The sequence below is a fragment of the Arvicanthis niloticus genome, chromosome 27, assembly GCF_011762505.2.
Source record: "Arvicanthis niloticus isolate mArvNil1 chromosome 27, mArvNil1.pat.X, whole genome shotgun sequence".
NCBI classification, from domain to species: domain Eukaryota; kingdom Metazoa; phylum Chordata; class Mammalia; order Rodentia; family Muridae; genus Arvicanthis; species Arvicanthis niloticus.
Window position 1 is genome coordinate 15283380 of NC_133435.1, and position 20713 is coordinate 15304092.

Below are 20713 nucleotides of genomic sequence, written 5' to 3' on the forward strand. Positions count from 1 at the left end.
TTGAAGTACTTTCTCTTCTTTACATTCCATTTCTTTTTTTTTTTTTTAATACTATTTACCCAGGCTATTCTGTTACCTGAGTGTTGCCAGACAGAGCTGTTAGAGTTTATTATGTTTCTGTGTCTCCAAGGAGACTCCAGTTTCAGATTGTGTTTAGGTGAGCTTGCTGTTTTCACACAAAAACATGTCTCCTTCTGTCTGACAGAAGCTGGATCGTGTTTATAAACAAGTGGGCTCTGTTGCTATTGTCGCCAGCCTTATGTTCTATGCCATCTTAAGTGGCTTGCCTGCCATGGACTGAAAACCCTGGAAACACGATCATGTTCCAGTATGATCTAATGTTTGTAAACTCCCACTAACTATTTCCAGTACATTCTTTGGAGACAGGATTTTTGCTATGTAGGCATGCTAGCCTAGAACATTCTACATAGATCAGGCTAGCCTCAAATACATGTCCATCTTCCTACATCTAACCCAATCCAAGTTATAGACATGTACTATCATGTCCAGCTTTTTAAATATTCCTCGAGTCATCCTTGTGTTTCCTGACACTGATTAACACGCTGCTTCACATGAAAACTCTATCTACATTTTCTCAGCTATCCACCTGATCCTTCTACCCCAGCCTTTCTAGGTCCCAAGCTACCAAACACAAAGCTGCCTGTCCTCTGTCCCCAGATGCAATCTTCAATACTTCAGCTTTCCTGCCAGGGTTCTGTTTAGTCCTATTGCTATATCATATCACGATTCAATCCTAAATATCCGAGATCCTTCAGAAGGTGGGCTCCTAGCTAGCTATGTCTGCTTTAACCCTGTTATACCATCAAATCTGTCTGCCCCTTACAAATGCCATACGTGTTCCTTTATCCACTGTCTCTTCTATATAGAACTCACGCCCCTCCCAACACAAGTGACCCCTCCTGTCAACCCTACCCATCTCTTGGGGTCCAACATGGTATCCCTCCTTTTCTAAGAAGCATTCTCCAATCCTGTCCAGCCAATCCTGATCTCTCCCTGTCCTGATAGTGATAGTCACTGTCTTTATCTTGTGATGCACCTCACATTCTATACTTTCTGATATCTTGAATTATCTTTTCTGTCTGTCCACACATGCCCACAGGTGACCCAATTCTAAAGACATCTTTGGCATATATTTAGTATCATCAATGCCCTTATACACAGTATAACAATTATACAGCATTGGTACGTGACACTCTCTGTCCCAAGTGTGATTCCTTGGATTCTCCCAGGCATCCTATGAAGAAGTGCTGTTTTCTTTGTTTTGCCAAGGAGAAAAGCAAAGTACAGAGAGGTTAACAACTTGCCAAGGTCGTATATCTCAGAAGTAGCAAGGCAAAGATACACTCCCAGACAGTCTCAGTCCAGGGTCTCTCTCTCTTTGCCAAACTGGTACCTAGTCCATTCATGCCCCAGCAATGTGTGTCCTGGTGTTTGCTAAGAAAGCAAAGGTAGTAACTGGTTGTCATCATTAAAAGGACAGCATTTTCTGAGCTGGGGGGAGGGGGGGAGGTTCCCAGTCAATAAAGTGCTTGCCATTACAGCATGACGACCTGAATTTGATCCCTAAGAACCCATGTAGTTAAAAAACAAACAAACAAACAAAACAACCCTGGGCGTGGTGTAAGCACAGCCCCGGGGAGGGAGGAAGATGCAGATGGGTGGGGATGTCACTGCCAGCCAGTTTAACTGAATCAAAGAGCTCCATGTTCAGTAAAAGACCCAACCATTAAAAAAAAAAAAAGCAAGGAAAGCAAGACACTCAAGACACACACACACACACACACACACAGAGAGAGAGAGAGAGAGAGAGAGAGAGAGAGAGAGAGAGAGAGAGAGAGAGAGAGATAAAAGGGTGTATGTGCATGCACACACTTACATAATTTCCTGGCTTTTCAAGAGCCACTTTTGTTAGAATAACCCAAAAAGCCAAGAGGAGCTTTTGATCATTTTTCCCACCTAACCTATGTTCCTCTCCAGACACTGGTAGAAAGCCTACGATAAGGTCAAGGTCGTCGAGTCTCTGAATCCACCATGTTTTATGCAGTCTTGTTGGCTTTGCAAAGCCTCTCTCCTCCATCCCCCAGGGCCCCCAAAACAAAAGACTTCCATCTTACTTAGCTACACAAAGCAAACTAAATGTCAGCATATTGCTTTAAGTGAATTGCTTTTTAAGGTGGATGACAGCAGCAGAAGAATCTTATTGGTTCCTAAAACAACATGGCCGTTCATGGTTGTGATCTCCTGTTTTCTCCCCCAGAACACCTTGCACAGAACATATCCAAATCCCACCTGGAAACCTGCCAATACTTGCGGGAAGAACTCCAGCAGATAACGTGGCAGACCTTCCTGCAGGAGGAGATTGAGAACTACCAGAACAAGGTAGAGTCAGATGACTTTCTCTTCCCACTGAGGCAACATTGAGAAGGGGGTTGGAGGAAGGCACCCATTCAAGAGTCCAAACAGACCAAGGCTCACTGTCCTGTATCAGAGCTCAAGTCTCTGATCAGGACCTTACTTCCAGAGCTGATCACATGCTCAAGGCTTTGCCGGCTTCCTGAGACACTAGTGTGTGGAAGTTTAGCTGGGACAAAGTTTACTGTGTTTTATAAGTCCTTCTGTGTCCCAGTTGGGCTGACTGGATGGAGTAACTTCCAAAAGCCTCCACAAGTAAGGAATTGTCCTGATACCACAGAAGATTTTGAGGTCTAAGAGTTGGTGAAAGTATTCTCAGCCCCATGTTGCATGCTTCTAGATTAACAAATAGTTGGTTAGGAACTGTGGACAAAGATGGGGCTGGAGAGATAGATGGCTCAGTGGTTAAGAGCACCTGCTGCTCTTCCAGAGGATCTGAGTTTGATTCCCAAGACCCATGTCAAGTAGCTCACCTGTAACTCTAGCTTCAGGGGACCTGAAGCCTCTGTCCTACACACACACACACACACACACACACACACACACACACACACACACACGAGTTAAAAATAAAGGCTTTAATAAAGGAGAAGAATAAAGTTTGAAAGGTCTGGCTGTAACTACTCAGAACCAAAACTGAGCCTGATAGGTGGTGACCCTACTTGCTTTTATCTCTGTGATAACGACCAATGGGGCTACTAAAGTGTGAGGCTAAGCTGAAGGTAGGGCAGTGGTACTTAGTCATTTTGCCATTGGAAAGAGAAGGTGTGGAGGCTTTTTCCAGGGATCATAGAAAGTCAGGCTGGGGAAGGAGCATGGAGATGATAAAAGTGAATCCTTCTCCTTGCTGTGAAATGGAAGAAAACTATCATCCCTTGGCTATGACCATACAGTGAGAGCATCAACACCATGGCCTCATTCGATTCAATTCCAGGGTTTGATCCCCATCACACTGTTAGAAAGAACGTTAAACCAACCTTAAACAACAGGGCGTTGCGGGAGAGCAGAGGAGCAAAGCAGAAAGCTCCACAACACTGTGATGAGTGGGAGGGAGGGACCAGCAACAGCTCACTTAGTCTGCCTCTCAGTACAAAGTAACCCCATCATCCGAGCCACAGAGGAAAGCCAGCTATGTAGAGAGCCTGCAAGCCTTGAGAAATAGGGTTCCAGCCTCAGCTCCTCTTACACCTACTGGCTGGGAAGCCTCAGAGTTTTGCTGTCATTTCTGAAGAGAAGACCATTTGGATAATATATGAAACAGGGATGCTATCAAGCATCTGGCTCAGGAGGTACAGACAAAAGAAAATATAGTTGGTACCCATTTTCTTCCCTTCACCCCCAGTCAAGTGTGGGTAAACTCCCTAAAATAAATTAACTGCATAAAAAAGATCCTCCCCTTACTGTGGAGCCCACAGCTACGGCGGTGATGTATATCGCTCTCCTGACTTGTGTTTAGCTATTGGCCACATACGTTCCTAATATTCCTCACTCTCTACCCCCACCTCACTGCCTGCCCCCATTCCATTGCCTTCAAACTGTAAGCTAGGAGTCTCGATAGGCAGAAAGCACACGGAAGCAGGTTTTTATAACCTAAGTAACAGAGACTATTTTTTTTTAATCCTATAATCTTTTTTTAACCCATTTCCAAAGAAAGCTTTTTACAAACTAGGAGGCAAGCTTGAAGCTGGCGGCACTGGGGCTCCCAGCTCGTCTTATGTTAATGTGTCTCCCCCTTTCACAGCAGAGAGAGGTGATGTGGCAGCTGTGTGCCATCAAGATTACAGAAGCTATCCAGTATGTGGTAGAGTTTGCCAAACGCATTGATGGATTTATGGAGCTGTGTCAAAATGATCAAATTGTGCTTCTAAAAGCAGGTATGTGTGCTGCAAGTGAATCCTAATGCCGCTTCTTGCCTGTTTTCACCTGCTTCTTAAAGAAGTGCTTGCTAAGGAAGATGTCGAAGGCATTTTCTTCAGTGATAATAGCTCAGGGTCTGCTTAGCAGAAATTGAAGCCTCTTTATAAAAACATTTGAAAGATGTGTTTAGGGGGTGCTGAGGAGATATCTCTGTGGTTAGAGTACTTGCTGCTCTTGCGGAGGACCCAGGTTCAATTCCCAGCACACACATGGAGGCTCCTCCATAAATAACTACAGTTCCAGGGGACCCAGTGTTCTCGTCTGACCTCCATAGCCATGGTCATACATGCAGACACATACATGCAGACAAAACACACATATTCTAGTTATTTGTGGAGTATGCGTGTGCGTGCACACGTGCGTACATGCATTCGTGCGCACGCCTGTGTGTATGTACATGTATTTTTTTTTTCAAAGATACATTCAGAAAGCATTTCTTCCATTCCCCTATTGCTCTGGGAAGAAGGCCACACTAGGAAACTGTTGTATTCTCAAATCTTACTATCACCCTTCAGGCCCACTTGTTGAGCTGCTGGAAAGATGCTTATGGGCTCAAAGAGTCATTCCTCGGCTGGACTGTTGTAATAAATAAGCAGAAATTAAAAAAAAAATCTCCCTCTGCAATGTGAATCAGTCTTTATTTTTTCATTTCTTCTGCCCCCTTGGACAGAGGGCCAGTGTGACTGAGAACCCAGGCGCTGCTCTGCCCACAGTGCTGTGCTATCTCAGGAAGGCCTCTATGTCAGTGCCTCAGAAAGGAACTGAGGTCTGTAGGATGGTACTAAACAATCCTTCCTCCCTGCAGGCTCTCTAGAGGTGGTGTTTATTAGGATGTGCCGTGCCTTTGACTCTCAGAACAACACCGTGTACTTTGATGGGAAGTATGCTAGCCCTGATGTCTTCAAATCCTTAGGTAAGGAAATCTCACATTTTTGTCTCCGTAAGTGGGGGGCCATGTGCAAGCATGCGGCTGGCTGGAGCCTCTTGGTGCACAATAGAAACTGGTTATGTGGAACAAAAGTTAAAGGGTGATGCACCTATTTTTCTGTGTATAGTAGTCATTTGCTATAAAACCCTCGGCAAGCAGCAGATGTCTGTGTCTACCTCATATGTAAGCTCAAGTTCAGTTGTAAGGTGGCCATTGGGTGAGCTCCTGCATGGCCTTTCACAGTCACCCTTGCAGCTTCAAATAAAGCAGATTTTCAATGAATACAATGATCAAATAATGGAGAGAATATGGCTCACATGTAACATGAAGCTAAGATCCCTGGCCTCATAACCATTTATGAAAAGGAAATGTAAACACTGAAAAAGTCCAGTAGGGCTAAAGAAAACTATGGCGTGTGTGTCATAAAACAAGTTGTTTTGACTTTCTGCAATTTTAATAATCAGAATGTTGCCATTATGGAGAAACAAACAGAACCCAGGATTATGTTAAATGGCTTGTTTTAAATATGAGAGACAGGATGTTTATTTAGCTCGGTGCAGTGCAGCCCACAGCCAATTACAAATATTAACCAAGATACAACAGACGAGAAAACATAACCAGTCTTAGGTGGGTTGGATTATTATTTTAAAGGACTTTCACATTCTCTTTTCAATTTGGTGAACAGTTACAGTAATTACACCACCAGCATAGATGTGAGTATCGTGGCATTGCAGTTAGCCAGTTACCATTAGATCCTGTTCATTCAAAATGAGGGTTCTGAAGTCAGACAACCTGGCTTTGAATGCCAAGTTGTGACCATAGGTACAACATTACTTATCTCTGTTAAGTCTTGGTTTCCTCAACCCTAAAATGGGGATGTTAACAATATGACCCTTATAGCTGTTTTGAAGCCTGAGGAAACTCTTAAGATTGTTGTTCAAGTGATTATCTGCCTAGGAGTCACATAGTGGGGGGAGGGTCCTGATGTGAGCTGAGAGTGGTAGCTATGAATCTCCAGACAGTGCTGAGGATGATGATACTGGTGATAATACCTGGTAGGGATGGTGACAGGGATAATGGTACCAGGAGATGTCCTAGCAATGATGATGTTAGGTAGGCCAATTTCTCTCTTAACACTTCAAAGTAAGAAACACTCTGACTATTCCGGCTCACCTCCAACCTCCACATCTCTTGTCCCCTTGCTCTATATTCCTCTCCTGGGATGACCACCGACATCCTAAACTGCTTTTCTTTTCATTGTAGGTTGTGAAGACTTCATTAGCTTTGTGTTTGAATTTGGGAAGAGTTTGTGTTCTATGCACCTGACTGAAGACGAAATCGCATTATTTTCTGCCTTTGTACTGATGTCAGCGGGTAAGACAATCAAACAGAAGTAGAGTGGTTTCTGACTCATCCAGGTACAGGGTGTCATCAGGGAGGTACAGAACTTTTACATGTTAAACCTTTTACGTGTTAAACGATATTTAAGGGGCTCCTAAGAGCAGTCACCACCCTTATTAAATTTGAACTTTTCCAAAGAATACCGCTCCCTGCTACGCAAGTCTTTTCTAAAGACCTTATGGGACTGAAAAGATGGCTCAGTGGGTAAGAGCACTTGCCATGCAAACATGTGGATCTCAGCACCCAAGTTTAAAAAAAAGAAAAAAGAAAAAGGAAAAAAAGAAGCCATTGGGCACAAGTAAAAGTAAGCCTTGTCACTAGAAGGTGACTGGAGGACTGATGGCAACTGCTGGCTACCAGCCCAGATCCAAGTTCAGTGAGAGATTCTGCCTCAAGGGAATGAAGCCTAGAGTGGTAGATCAGGACACCTGACATCCTCCTCTGGCCTCTATAAACATATACGCACTCATGTATTCCCCTCTCAAACACAGACAGAGAGACACACGGAAAGAGACCTCATGATACGCAGATAAAAATATTAAGAATAGCTCAATAAAACCTTACCCAGCACTAACTCCACACACCAAGACAAAGGGATGTTGTAAACTAGGGCTGTTCTCCTTGACGCCAGTCTCCAAGACAACATGCCTCTGTACACACTGCCATCCATCCACAAGCCTTATCTGCATCCAACCTATTTTCCCAGAAGCTCTGCCTCTTGGGGAATAGTCCTTCGCTTGGAATTGTCGTACAAAGACAGTCCTAAATTAACAACTCTTAAATCATTTGAAATTCTACTGACAGTTTGAGAGGCCCTGGATTAAAAAGCAGTTGCTCTTCCAGGAAGGACTGTGGGACAGGTGGGATATCAGAAAGGCTTGGGGGTGGGGGGGGGCAGGGCATTGTGGGTTCACTTGCAATCATTTGAGTTCGGCCCTATAATTTAGCTGTCCTTTATAGAAGTACCTTCCCTCCCTCCCAGTACCAGAGCAGTGAAAAGATTTAACACCCTGGTGTATATGTCAGGACTGCCTTTGCATCCTGCAGAAGGAAAATTTCAAACAGTGAAACTGGTGAACGAGTCTTTATACACACACTGTAGCACAGTAAAGGATGCCTTGGTCAAGAAGAACATGGGTCTGACTGTGCGTTGGAGGAACGTACTGAGTCTCATTTTTTCTATGTTTAGATCGCTCGTGGCTTCAGGAAAAGGTAAAAATAGAAAAACTGCAACAGAAAATTCAGCTAGCCCTTCAGCATGTCCTACAGAAGAACCACCGAGAAGATGGAATTCTAACAAAGGTGAGATCCACAGGGGCCTAACTGGCCTGGCCAGAACTATCCTCTGGTGCAGATCTTGCTTACAGGTATCTTTATAAGTCACCGAAAGCATCAGCATGGCACAGGCTACTAAATCAGAAAATTCTGTTGAGCCAAAACTCATTAGACTCTATTTCGTATAATTGATCACTAAGTTTCCTGCAGTAATGCAGCAATCTGGGAAAACAGCATTTTATTGCATGTTAATTACATGTGTAAAGAGGGGTGCATGTACATGCAAGTGCTCACAGAGACCAGAAGAGGGTGTCAGATCCTCTGGAATTGAAGTCATAGGCAGTTGTGAGCTGCCAAATTTGTGAGCTGGGAACCGAACTCTGGTCCTCTGCAAGAACAGTATGTGCTCTTAATTGCTGAGCCATTTCTCTACCACCCCCCACCAAAAAAATAAAAATAATAAAAAATAATAATCCTCTCAGGAACCTCTTCCTGTTCTTTAAACTTAAACTTAAAAAAGGATCAACATGCTGTGCTTATGTAAAGCAGAAGTATCTTTAAACTCAGAAGGAAGACTTTAAACAGGACTAAAAGAAGATAACCAAATATTCTAATATTGGTTCTCTTAAATTAATTGGTTATCAACAATACATTGCTTTTTGTATTTTATCAGTTTCCTATTTCTGTGCTGTATTAAAAGCACAAGGCTCCACTTTGGCTAGTTATCTTTTGCAGCTAAAACATATGATAGACCTTTCTGTGTTGTTGCTTCTGATGTTGGAAAAGGCAGCTCTCTCCATTTTTTTGCCCATTTGACATGTTTTACTGTACAAGAAGGTGATTTGAGATGTCTGGGGCTTAGGTTTCCTGACTGATTGCTTCTGGGTTTTTTTTGGTTTTTTGTTTTTTGTTTTTTTTTTTCTGATAGTTTGAGGGAGTCATAGTAGTGGGTGTGGTTTTGATTTTGTACCTGATTAGTGGGCAAGAAGGAAATAGAAGGTCCCTTCTGCCCAAGTCTAAGGCCACCATGAGGGTTGTTATTATAGAGAGGGTCTGATACAGACAGGATCAATTGAAGACATTTCCTAGAGACAGAGACTGATCTGAAACCATGGGCAGCTTGCCTTTGTGCAGTACAGCAGAGTTTATAAGCACCTTTGCAGGTCACTGCTGTGACCTCCAGCTGCTAACTGCTCATTTGCTGAGATCCTGAGTGGCTTGCCCATAGAATTTACTCATATAGTACGGTGAGATGACTAAAGAGACTCAAGGCAATAGCAAGATGGTCTGATCTGAGTTTGACTCCCAGAATATGTGTGTGTGTGTGTGTGTGTGTGTACAGAGAGAGAAAGAAATGTAATTTTCAAAACTAAAACTAAAGAATTGATTCACACTCATTCGCATACAGTGTTTAATAGGCACTCCTCTCTCTGGCTGTGGTGCCTTTGTCCTTTGTGACCAGAGCTGCCACTCACCTACTTCTCTCTCCATCAGCAGACCTCATCCTTTCCCACAGAGGTAGCCAGTGGGTCTCCAGATGGTACACCCTGGAACAGAGAGGAGACTAAAACCCCATAAGAGCTCTAGCACTTGGGGGGAGGGGAGAGCACGAATGCCTCCTTGACTTAAACTATTCATCTTCTAAATGTATTTGGTCTATTTCAAGCATTCTAACACAGGATCACCATTTATCTCTCCCTGCCCCCTCACTGGAAGCTTAGGCAGGCATCAAGTGTGTCTCACCACGACAAGCAATGTTGTGGAGGTCACCCTGACTCCTTGATTTTCACTCTCATGACTGCCCTCCCCTGACATCCTGTCCTTTCTCCTACTTACAGCTAATATGCAAGGTGTCTACGTTAAGAGCCCTATGTGGACGACATACAGAAAAGCTTACGGCATTTAAAGCAATATACCCAGACATTGTGCGACTCCATTTTCCTCCGTTATACAAGGAATTGTTCACTTCAGAATTTGAGCCAGCAATGCAAATCGATGGGTAAATGTAGCACCTGAGCACTTCGAGAACATCTGGAGTACAAACATGAAAGTAAGAAAGAAAATAAAAAAGGAAACAAAACAATAACAATGAAGACACATTTAACTGAGACACTTTCTATGGCCCTGCACAGCCCTGGAGCGCCAACACACTGCACAGACATCTTGTGGTGATCGGGGTTCAGGCACAAAGGGGAAACAATCAAATCCAATAAAAGCTGAACTTGTTTTGCTCATGCATATGATTTCCACTATGCCTACAGATATGGACCCTTTTTCTGTCTCAGCTTCTAGAGCGGTTGACCTCGGCATATAACAGGAGGAGGGTACTACAGTCGGAGGAGTCCCTTTTCTCATAGCTCACTGCCCACAGACTCTTACGGGTAACAACAGAGTCCAGCGTTAATCGGTGACCCCGGTGTGTATGGCGGGAGTGGCGGCGTTACTTTGCACAGCTTGCTTTTCTGTGTCATGAAGGAAGATTTTGTTTCTCTCACCGATTATTGCCGGTCAGCAGGATGGTGTGAAAAGGGGATCCTTAGCGCTCGCAACAATAGCATTATAATATATTACACAGGGTAAATGGGCATGAAGACTATATATAGCTAAAGAGATATTGTTTATATATTGTTTTAATTAATATAAAATGTAGTGACTGGCGTAGCTTTTCCTGTTGAATTGATAAGGCACTTTCCGTTTTGCACCTTTTTGTTTCCTTTAAATTAAATGCTAGCGTGTTCACTGTCGCCGTGTCGCATGTACACCAGAAACACAAGTTTAGCTGAGAAGGCTTGGAAGGTACGTCGGGAGGTATTTATGCTGCTGTTTACAAAAAACAAAAAAACAAAAAAAAAAAAATTACTTTTAAAAGACTGGCTGGTCATATCCAGAAATCAACATGTTGAATTTTCCCCACCTGTAAATTTGGACTTAGTAATCGACTGCTCCCTAAATCATACTTCGTTTTGCATGCAGTTGAGAATGGGTGTGTTTACGCTTCATCCAAAATTGAAGGAGTGTCTGGTGCTGTGGGCTTAAACCATGTGTGCATTTTTTTTTTAAGTTTTTAAAATGCTACCTTTGGAGGTGAAGGAGGAGAGGCTCACTTAACACAAGTCAGGAGTCATGGGGATAGTGTCATCTTGGAGTTCTGATGATTAGAACAAATTAGCAGCTGGGATAGTTACTGGATTCTAGCTCTTATTTAGAAGAAGGACCCAAAGAGTCTACATGGAGCAAACACACTCCCCATAGGAAGCATTCACTGAATGTCTTGTGTTCTTGGCACTGGGAGCCCTAAGAAGTCACCTCAGAGTAAACTGACCCTAGACTAGCTGTCCCAGATTCTAGGCTGCTATTCTCTGTATTGGGTAGATAGTGGATGAAGAGAGAGAGAAAGAAAGAGAGAGAGAGAGAGAGAGACAGTGTTGAACCTGGTTCCTATGTTTAAGATATGCCTTCAGAGTGAAGGTGGTGTCAGGTGCAGACAGTTGTGTATGTATCCTCACTAAAAAACTGTGGACTGTAATTTATTTTATTAAATATATAGAAGATAGTTTGGCTTTTGTGTTCAGGTAAGAAGTATTGAGGTATTGATTCATTTTGCATTTTTTAAAAGAATCCCCAGTGGAAGGAAGAAAGAGCTTTCTTATGTTCATAGATAGGCATATTTTAAGACCAAGTGCCCTGGGATTAGAAAGATTCAGTGGTCAAGAGTGCTTATTGCTCTAGCAGAGGACCAAAGCCTAGAACTCAGCAAGCAGATCAGGCAACTCACAAAAGCCTGTCACTCTAGCCCCAAGATATCAGTGTCCCTTTCTGGCCTCTGTGAGCACACACAGAGAGAGAGAGAGAGAGAGAGAGAGAGAGAGAGAGAGAGAGAGAGACAAACATAAGAAAATAAATCCCTAAAAACGAGTGTTCTTTTGAGAATTTAGGAGGCAATTAGGAGATGACTTTGGTTACAAGATACAGGTCTAGCATCAAAGACCATATCTGTAGAGAAAAGGGGAACATCTTCTGTGGTACAAGGGGCAGGGGGTGCTTTTATGAAACCTAACTGCCTCCTCTGCCAATAGGGTCCTTCTAAACTTTTGCCAGCCTTTCTGTTCCTGCTGATGTCCATCTGATGGGTTCCCAGGGCCAGCTTCCCAGAGCACTTCACAATTTTTAACTTCACTGACTTTCTGCCTTATTTACTGAGGGACTTGGAAAGTAGGAAGGAATTATTTGTACAGAAATATGTGGGGGAAGCCTAAATAACATGTAATTTTTTTTCCCAAAAACATAGTAAGGGTTAAATCATAAACAGGGGAGTAATATTTACTTAAATTTCTTACAAGCATAGAAAATTTTATGTGTTTATATGGAGAGGTTAGTGGTCAGCATATAGTATTTATATTTGGGCAAGAAGGGGTAAATCAAAATTTTATTTAAACATAGTTCCTTTAAAGATTAATAGTATTTATATTCTGAAGAAAATACAGTTTTGTTATTTATTTGCCCTTTTTTTTCTGTTGTTTCTCCTGTGTGAGGGAATGGTGTGAGGTTTGGGTTTGGTTTTTGTTTTTCCTTTCTTGTTTAGATCTTCAGATTCACTAAATTTGGGGATAGATTTAGTAAAGTATATTAACTTCATTTTAACCAAAGCTTTCTGCATATGACCAGCCTCAGGTGCTAGCGCACTAAAGAGCAACTAGACCCAATTCCAGTGTCCATATGTGACTAAGGAGAGCTGGCTGAGAGTCTCTTAAGGGTGAGAGAGAGAGGGAGAGAGAAAGAGTGTGATATTGAACTTCAGAGAAATTCACTTTCCCAAGAAGGATTCTGTATGTACTTATGTAAAACACAAACACAAGATATTCCAATCTCAGTACTATGCCATAGTGACGTGGTTTTTACAGCACACCAGGAAAAAGCGGTGTGACTGCTTCCAGGTGTTCCTGAAAGAAAAGCAGGAAGTTGGCTTTCAGAGCAAAGTCCTCTGACATTGTAGGGATGGAGACGTAGAGCCAGACAAGCTCTAAGAAACTGAGAGGACAGCTGACTAGGACTTGTACCTAAGTTGAGAGTGATGGGGAGTCCAGAACAGGATGTAAAACTTTGGCATTTTTCTTTTCTTCCTGATTGTGAGAACCACTTGTGTAGTGTCACAAGATGGTTGATGGCAGAATCATGAGGCTTAATAGTTTATGTCATTAAAGTTGCCTGAAGTTAAAGGCTCCCAGTCTCCTGGGGACTGAACCATATTGTCAGCTCAGCTGCAAGAGTGCCATCAAGTAACTTTTTTCTACAGAAGGTAAATGAGGCTTTTGTACAAAATCCGAATGTTGTCACTGTGATATGCAAATGATCCAGGAACATCATGAGAAACTGGCCTTAGCCACAAAGAAACCCAAAGTGAAGCTGAAAGCACTTTTTGGACAGACCACAAATTGCGCTAAGGCTGTGAGTTTGGGTTTGGTTTGGTTTGGTTTGGTTTGGTTTGGTTTGGTTTGGTTTTAAAGCACTCAGTATTCTAATTTGTGTTAAATCCATGGATTTTTTTTTCCAAAGTCTTTAACATCCTGATTCACCCTTCCTAACTTAAGGAAAACATGACTTAAGACACTGCTTCTAAGTTGGGTTGTTCTTTAGCCAGTGGATACCAGATCTCTGTGAGTGGATGGGGGTGGGCTGAGGGTCAAGGGAGGGAGGAGCGTGTGTGCCTGTGTGTGTGTGGCTTTTGTGTGTGTGAAGTGTGTATGTTAGACCGCTTCTAGGCTACTAAGTGTCAATGGAAAAGAAAATGTATTCAAAATACATAAATCAAAACTAGAAGATGGAAAAAAAAAGATTTATTCTATACAAAGCCTTGTCTGGACCACTCTAGAGAGACTTCTATTTTTTTAACCCTTCTATAAATATTTGATGGCACTAGAAATATTCCTGCAATAAAATGTGATTTGTGTAAAGAAAAAAAAAGATTTTGTAATGTGAAACAAAGAAAGAAAGTAATGTAATTTTCTAAAAAAAAAAATACAAACAAACAAACTTTGTATTATTTTCTTGATGGAATTTGCCTACCTGTCTTTGGAAAACTTTTTATTTCATTGAATGTGCCATAGTAGATGTACGTCTTTTTTGTTTTAGACTAAGGGATGGCTGTTTGTGTTCCGACATTCCAAAATGCAAAGCAACTTAGCAGAAGCCTTGATGAGGAGGTTTCAGTAGGATGCAAGCGTCTCTCCTGTTGCTTTTTTTGCACACGTCTTTTAATTCTTACCTAGTGCAATATCTGTACATAGAGCACTTGCGGGTGTACTTTGATCCCTCAGGGAAAAACACATATTTGTACAGTTGTTGGGTTTGTTTTGGTTTTTTGTTTGTTTGTTTGTTTGATTGATTGATTTTCCTTTTTTGTTTTTTGGCTATGGAATGTCGATCGAATCACTTGTTATTGTTGAGAGGCAGCCAGATAATCAGCCTAAAGCCACTGTTTCAAACACCGATTGTTTGAGTCATGTCTTTCCAGTACTATTATTTTAAAATGATAATAATAATAATAATAAAAAGCTATTTTCTGACAGTTCTTTGTGCTGACTGGTGGAAAACAAAAGGGTAAAAATAATAATAATAATATAATAATAAGCACCTTATGGTTGACTTACTGTGAATGACAATCCATCTTGGTGTCAAGGACAGAGCCCTGTTATCTGGAGTTGGGGCTGAGAGTCAGAAACACTGTGCTCAGGGAACTTCTAAAACTCTTAAAACAGGGTGACCAGTGGACTGGGACAAATTGTAGTTTTACTATTAAAAACAATGATAGTAATGGTATCCCTCCAAGGCACAAGTGAACTGTAGAGAAGTGTCGGTCTGTCTGTCTGTCTGTCTGTCTGTGTGAATTCTTCACCATCTCATCTTGTTGAGTTCAAAATTCCTGTGTTTCAAAACACGTTAACTCCTGAGGCAGTGTGAATGGAAGATGAATTTGGAAGTGACAGCCCAGTCAGGAAGCACAGTGCAGCCCCATCAGGAAGCACAGTGCAGCCCCATCAGGGAGCTGTTTCCCTAATTAAAATGCTGCTGCTATGAAACACACCTTTAAACAATTTCAGATTCGATGTGTTATAAATTTAATTTTTTTTTTTTAACTAGCAGGAAGACCTTTCAATGAAGTGGCCCACAACAGAGTCCTTCAGAGCTAGAAAACAAAGGGTTTGGTTTTTTACTGTATTCTCCTCCAGGGACAAACCACACTCCCGTTATGCAAAACCATCCCTGGTCTGCAGCCCTACCTTTTTTGATTTGTGGGGTTTTTGTTTTCCTGGAAGAGAGCTGTCATTTAAAGACGAGCTGGTCCCTGCATGACAAACCATAGCTCTCATTTAAGGGCGTCACAGCTCTGAGCTGCAGTGGAGTTCACATGGTCCCATATACCAGTTTCCATGAAGCCAGAGAATCTCAGTGTAGCTAATGGTTCTGAGTCTCCTGCCCCATAATACACACTTGGCAAAATTACATAGCTTCTTATTACAGTAGGAGAACACAAGGTATGGAAAATTATCCATCAGGTGACAGTTGATATCTCATACCTTGTTTGAAGTGTAGGTGACAGAAATCTCCCTTCTCCCCTTTTATCTCTCCATACATGCATACACATGCACATTCGATAGACACTCTTACATACCATCACAGGGCCACTGCTTACTCGTAAAGTTGTGGTTCAGAACCGCACAACAGCCTTGAACTGTGGATCAGATATGTGCCCAGAAATGCAGTTGCAACAGTCAAATATTGGTTGACTGTGGCTCTCTGTCATGCTGGTCTTCATTCTATTCCCTAAACACTAATATGTGAAATGCTTCCACCAGCTTTGATGATCAGGACCTCCCCACTGCTATTTAATGAGAAGGCCAGCTATCAATGTCTTCAAAAGCAATTGGCTGCACTCCTGACTCTGTGTGTGTGTGTGTGTGTGTGTGTGTGTGTACGTGCATCTGTGCATGCTTGTATGTGATCAGTTTGTCAGACTCTCAAAATATTTTTTTAAACAAGCAGGAAGACTGGCTTCATACCAGGAAGCCACCATCAATGAGGGCAGAGCATGCTCGACCACACCCTCAGAACTTAGAGCAATAAACACTATTCAGTCGCTTATTTACTTGAAAATGGGTGACAGAATATTTGATCCAAATAGAAACCACCTTTTCCCAGGGTCTAGTGTGGAGAGTGGAATGAATGTTTAGAAGAGATCCATGTTCTCTGTTTGCATCCCATGTGTTTTCCTGCATTAGCTGTCCTGTGCTTTTTCTTTGGTCTTTCTAGAAGCTAGTGACGGACAGCTGCCTGTTAGTTTTATGGGCTATGCATGTCATTGTGTTGTTCCCCCCAGAACAACAGGCTTCCCTCCAGTGTTCGTGTCTGATCCTTTTCTCATTCATCATGTCTTGTGTGGAGGAATAACTACTTCTAAGAGGATGATAATCACTGAACACATTGCATATGTGAATACAGATACTTCTTGAGCAATATAGTGACTATGACTTCACATACACACACACACACATACACAATCTGTACGTACTGTACACATCTTCCTGAATCCCCAATTCTCTGCTTAATCATAATGGTTTGAAATCTCATCTACAACAGTGGTGAATGTTTTAGACAGTAGGACATTAGCTGGCTGCTTCTTTAAATGTACCTGTATTGTCTGCGTGCTCCTTTTGCGGAGACAAGTTTTTGTATTGGATGTTTGGGCCAATGGGAGGCTTCAAGCTACAACATATTTTCCCAGTTTCAATATATTGAACTTATGACAAACCCCAGACAAGGCTTTTAATCTGTAAAGAACTGCAGTGTTGGGTGGTTTATTTACAAACCGTTTTCAATGTTGTCCATTTTTATGGCACCTTTAACAATATACTTGTTTCCAAAGTACAAAAAAAAAAAAAATAGGTTAAATAATCTAGCCATAACTGAATGTCAAGCAATAAAACAAATGACTTTTGTGCATAGACTTTAAAAACTACAAATTTTAGACATCTGCATGTAAATGCAATCTCTTGTTTACTGCTTTCTTCAACTCAAGCAACAGATTCCTTATTTACTATTAACTTAAGAACTTGTAACGGCCTGTACACATTTTCTCTCCTACTCTTCTTTCAAACTTACCTTCACCCTGCTTTTGAGTCATAATATTTAATGTTGTTCTGCACACCTCTATACAGTTAACTTTCTGGCTTTCATTCTGTATAGATAAGAAGATGTTATATTATAAACAGCCTACTCAGTGCAAATATTTATCTGTTTATCAAATCCACAATATGCTGTGTAATACTGGTTTTACTATATAATCTATTTTAGACATAGCTGTTTAGAACTAGAGTGTGCTATTTTTGTGTTTTTCTGATGTGTGGTGCTAGATAAGTTACTTTTGTGAACAAAAAAAAATCCCTTTTATTCCTAGACAAAACCACCTTTGGGTCTTGTTAATTTCACTGAGTATAACTATATATTTGTATATATATACATATATATATATCTATATATATATATATCTACCTGTACCCAACTAGCAACTGTATCAGAGTGCTGGATTTGGGACAATCTTTTCTCTTTAAATACATAATATCATTATATAAATTATTCTAGAGTGTATTTAATTAGGATAAAATTGCTTCCTTAGTATGGATATTTGACATCTGTTGGGTAAATTTGTTCATAAGTATAGATATAAAAAAATGGTTGCCATTTATTTAAGTGTGTTGCTCAGCTCCACATCACATCTTCTGAGCTGAAAAAACTGACAGCCCTTGATCCCAAAAGCAACAATCTCGTTTAGTGGAGAAATCCTTTCTTCCCTTACTGGGAACTCTGTAATTGGCACCTGACTGGACTGTACATTTAACTTCTAGTAGAGATAATATGTAGAATATTCATGGCAGATTGATAGGACCCTAGGCCATTCACCTCATCTGAGTCATGAGATGTATAAGCATATACATTGGACTATACTGTAAATTCAACAAGGGATGATACTCTAATATGACAACCAGTTCTGTGAACTGAGTGGAGGACCTTTGTTTTAAAAACTTAATAATAAGCTAAGTAAACCCTCTGACATCTTTCCCCAAGATTGATTGGCATTGTTAAAGTATCAAATATCTAACTAAGGATGTAATTAGCCTTCTTAAATATTGATTAGAATTGTTCTGTAATATTACTGAATTTGTAAGATCTTTAGCAAAGATTTTTGAGCAATTTATAAACATAGAGCAAATGTTTCTGTTTATTGCACATTTTGTAACTGAAGGTGATAACTTCTCAAGTCACAATTAGTGGGTCCCATGCATCACAATAAGTACTTACCCACCATGCTGGACATTTCCCATTTTTATTGCTATTCCCTTGATTATCAATGCAATCAGGTGGTTAATGAAAGCTGATAACAATCGACTTTTTAAAGTGAATTTGTTATAATTTAGAGAGAAATCTCTTTTAATGCAATCATGCCATTCCTTAACTGTCTAGCTTGAAGAGAGATTGAAACATTTTGTTTGTTTGATTGATGGACGGATTGATTGGTTTTTGCAGTTTTGTATCCCAAGCGTCCCTAGGGCAGTGATTTGTCTCTCTTTGCACTTGCACATGGCCAGCAAATGTCAACACTTGATAACTGTTTAAAATGACAGGTGTGCCCACAACTAACACACTCCCCAACCCAGGGGGTGTTGGCAAACTGATAAAGCATTCGAAGTCTTATAGTTAACAATTACAACCAAGTCTAAGAGTCACTGTCCTTCCGGAGGACATGAAATGCTGAGTCTACTTGTGTGTGGGTCTCCAGGATCAAGCACATAAATGTCACACAACTCTACAAGTGGCAAGACTGGCCTGCTGTGGGTAGTCATGAAAGTTTGGGAGCAGCAATGCCGAACCTATAAATAAGCTGCTGTCTCTTGTGTACAGGATGCAAAGCTTCTTTTTCTGTCACACTAGAAATGCAAACTGTTTATGGGATTCCTAAATACCATAGTGTGGTCCTAAACCTTTGCTAATGATCTTTCCTAGAGGCTCATCCCACTTTTCACTGACATTGGGCTTTCTTTTCAGTCCTCTCTGCAGTAGTAGATCGCTTATCCCCAGCTGTTTATTTTATTGAGTCCTGAATTTAAAGAAAAAAAAATATTTTGATTCATTTTGTAAATACAAGCTGTAAAAAAAAAGAGAGATTTAATGTTGTCTTTTAAATACTCCAATTTTCATTCTAATATGGATGTTGTTATATTGTACTTAGAAACTGTACCTTTAACATTACAGTACCTTTATTAAAAGTGCATTGAACACATCAATTTTAGATGTGCTTTGTGTGCTATTATCCTATAATAAAACTTCAGCTTCTAATGGAACATTTGTCTGGCATTTCTTCCTTCCCGAGTGGCACTGTACACTCTTCTGATTGTATCTTCCCTCCTATGAACGGTCTCATAGGGAGTCTTGAAAATCAGTAAGGTCCAGAGACCAATAACAGTAGCACCACCTAGACTGTTAGAGATGGCTCAGTTGGGGTTGGGGATTTAGTTCAATGGTAGAGCGCTTGCCTAGCAAGCAAGCACAAAGGCCCTGGGTTAGGTCCTCAGCTCTAAAAGGAGGGGAAAAAAGACAAAATAACAAAAAGAGATGGCTCAGTGATTCAGAGCACTACCTGCTATAGAACAGAATCTGTATTCAGTTCCCAGGACCCATATGGTAGTTTATTTATTCCAGTTTCAGGACATACTTTTTCTGGTTGCCATGGACACGAAACATGCATGTGGTGTACATGTACTCAGGCAGGCAAACACTCATACACATAAAATATTCATACATATAAAATTAGAGAAATTGTCTAGATAGATAGATAGATAGATAGGTAGATAGATAGATAGATAGATAGATAGATAGATAGATAGATAGATAGATAAAAGAGTTCAAACTCCACCCAAGACCCAGTAAATCAGAATCTGCATTTTTGTCAAGCTCCAGGTATTTAGTGATGTTACAAGCCTCGGAAGCACTGATTATGTAGTCATTTTTTTAAAAATGTATTCATTTTCCTTCTGCAAAGGAAAAAGAATAGTGCAACAATACAAGCTACCCTCTTAGCCCATGGGAACACATGTCTGAGTCACTGTGGTATTGCTGTGAAGAGGCACCGTGATGTTTTGTTTGTTTGTTTGTTTGTTTGTTTGTTTGTTTTTCGAGACAGGGTTTCTCTGTGTAGCCCTGGCTGTCCTGGAACTCACTCTGTAGACCAGGCTGGCCTCGAACTCAGAAATCCACCTGCCTCTGCCTCCCAAATGCTGGGATTAAAGGTGTGCGCCACCACCGCCCGGCTGATCAAGGCAACTCTTACAAAAGAAAGCATTTAATTGGAGGCTTTCTTGCTGTTTTGTAGCACTAGTTCATTCTCATCGTGGTGGGAAACAGACAGGCACAGCACCGGAGCAGTAGCTGAGAATTTTACATCCTGATCCACAGACACAGGGCAGAGAAACACACAGAGCCTACTATGGGCTTTTGAAACCTTAAAGCTCACCCCCAGCCACAAACCTCCTCCAACTAGGACACAACTACTCCAACAAGGGCTCACCTCCTAAGCCTTACCAAACAGTTCATCAACTGAGGACTAAGCATCCAAATATATAAGCCTGTAGGCGCCATTCCCATTTAAGCCACCACATACATGACAAAGTGTCACCATGCAGATAATGGCAAGGCTTTAGTAGTTGCTGT

At 41.2% G+C, this 20713-nt stretch overlaps 1 protein-coding gene across 3 annotated transcripts in view; it reads left to right on the forward strand.

The window, feature by feature from the left end:
- Rora (RAR related orphan receptor A) overlaps positions 1-19347 on the forward strand; it is a 726948-nt gene extending 707601 nt beyond the window's left edge. For all 3 annotated transcript variants that reach the window (XM_076926173.1, XM_076926175.1, XM_076926174.1), the window contains 6 exons: positions 2279-2400; positions 4175-4307; positions 5156-5263; positions 6542-6652; positions 7869-7981; positions 9793-19347. In XM_076926173.1, the coding sequence (XP_076782288.1) occupies positions 2279-2400; positions 4175-4307; positions 5156-5263; positions 6542-6652; positions 7869-7981; positions 9793-9957 (752 nt within the window). In that variant the 3' untranslated portion in view covers positions 9958-19347. The remainder of the gene's footprint in view (positions 1-2278; positions 2401-4174; positions 4308-5155; positions 5264-6541; positions 6653-7868; positions 7982-9792) is intronic.
- The last annotated feature ends 1366 nt before the right edge of the window (positions 19348-20713 follow it).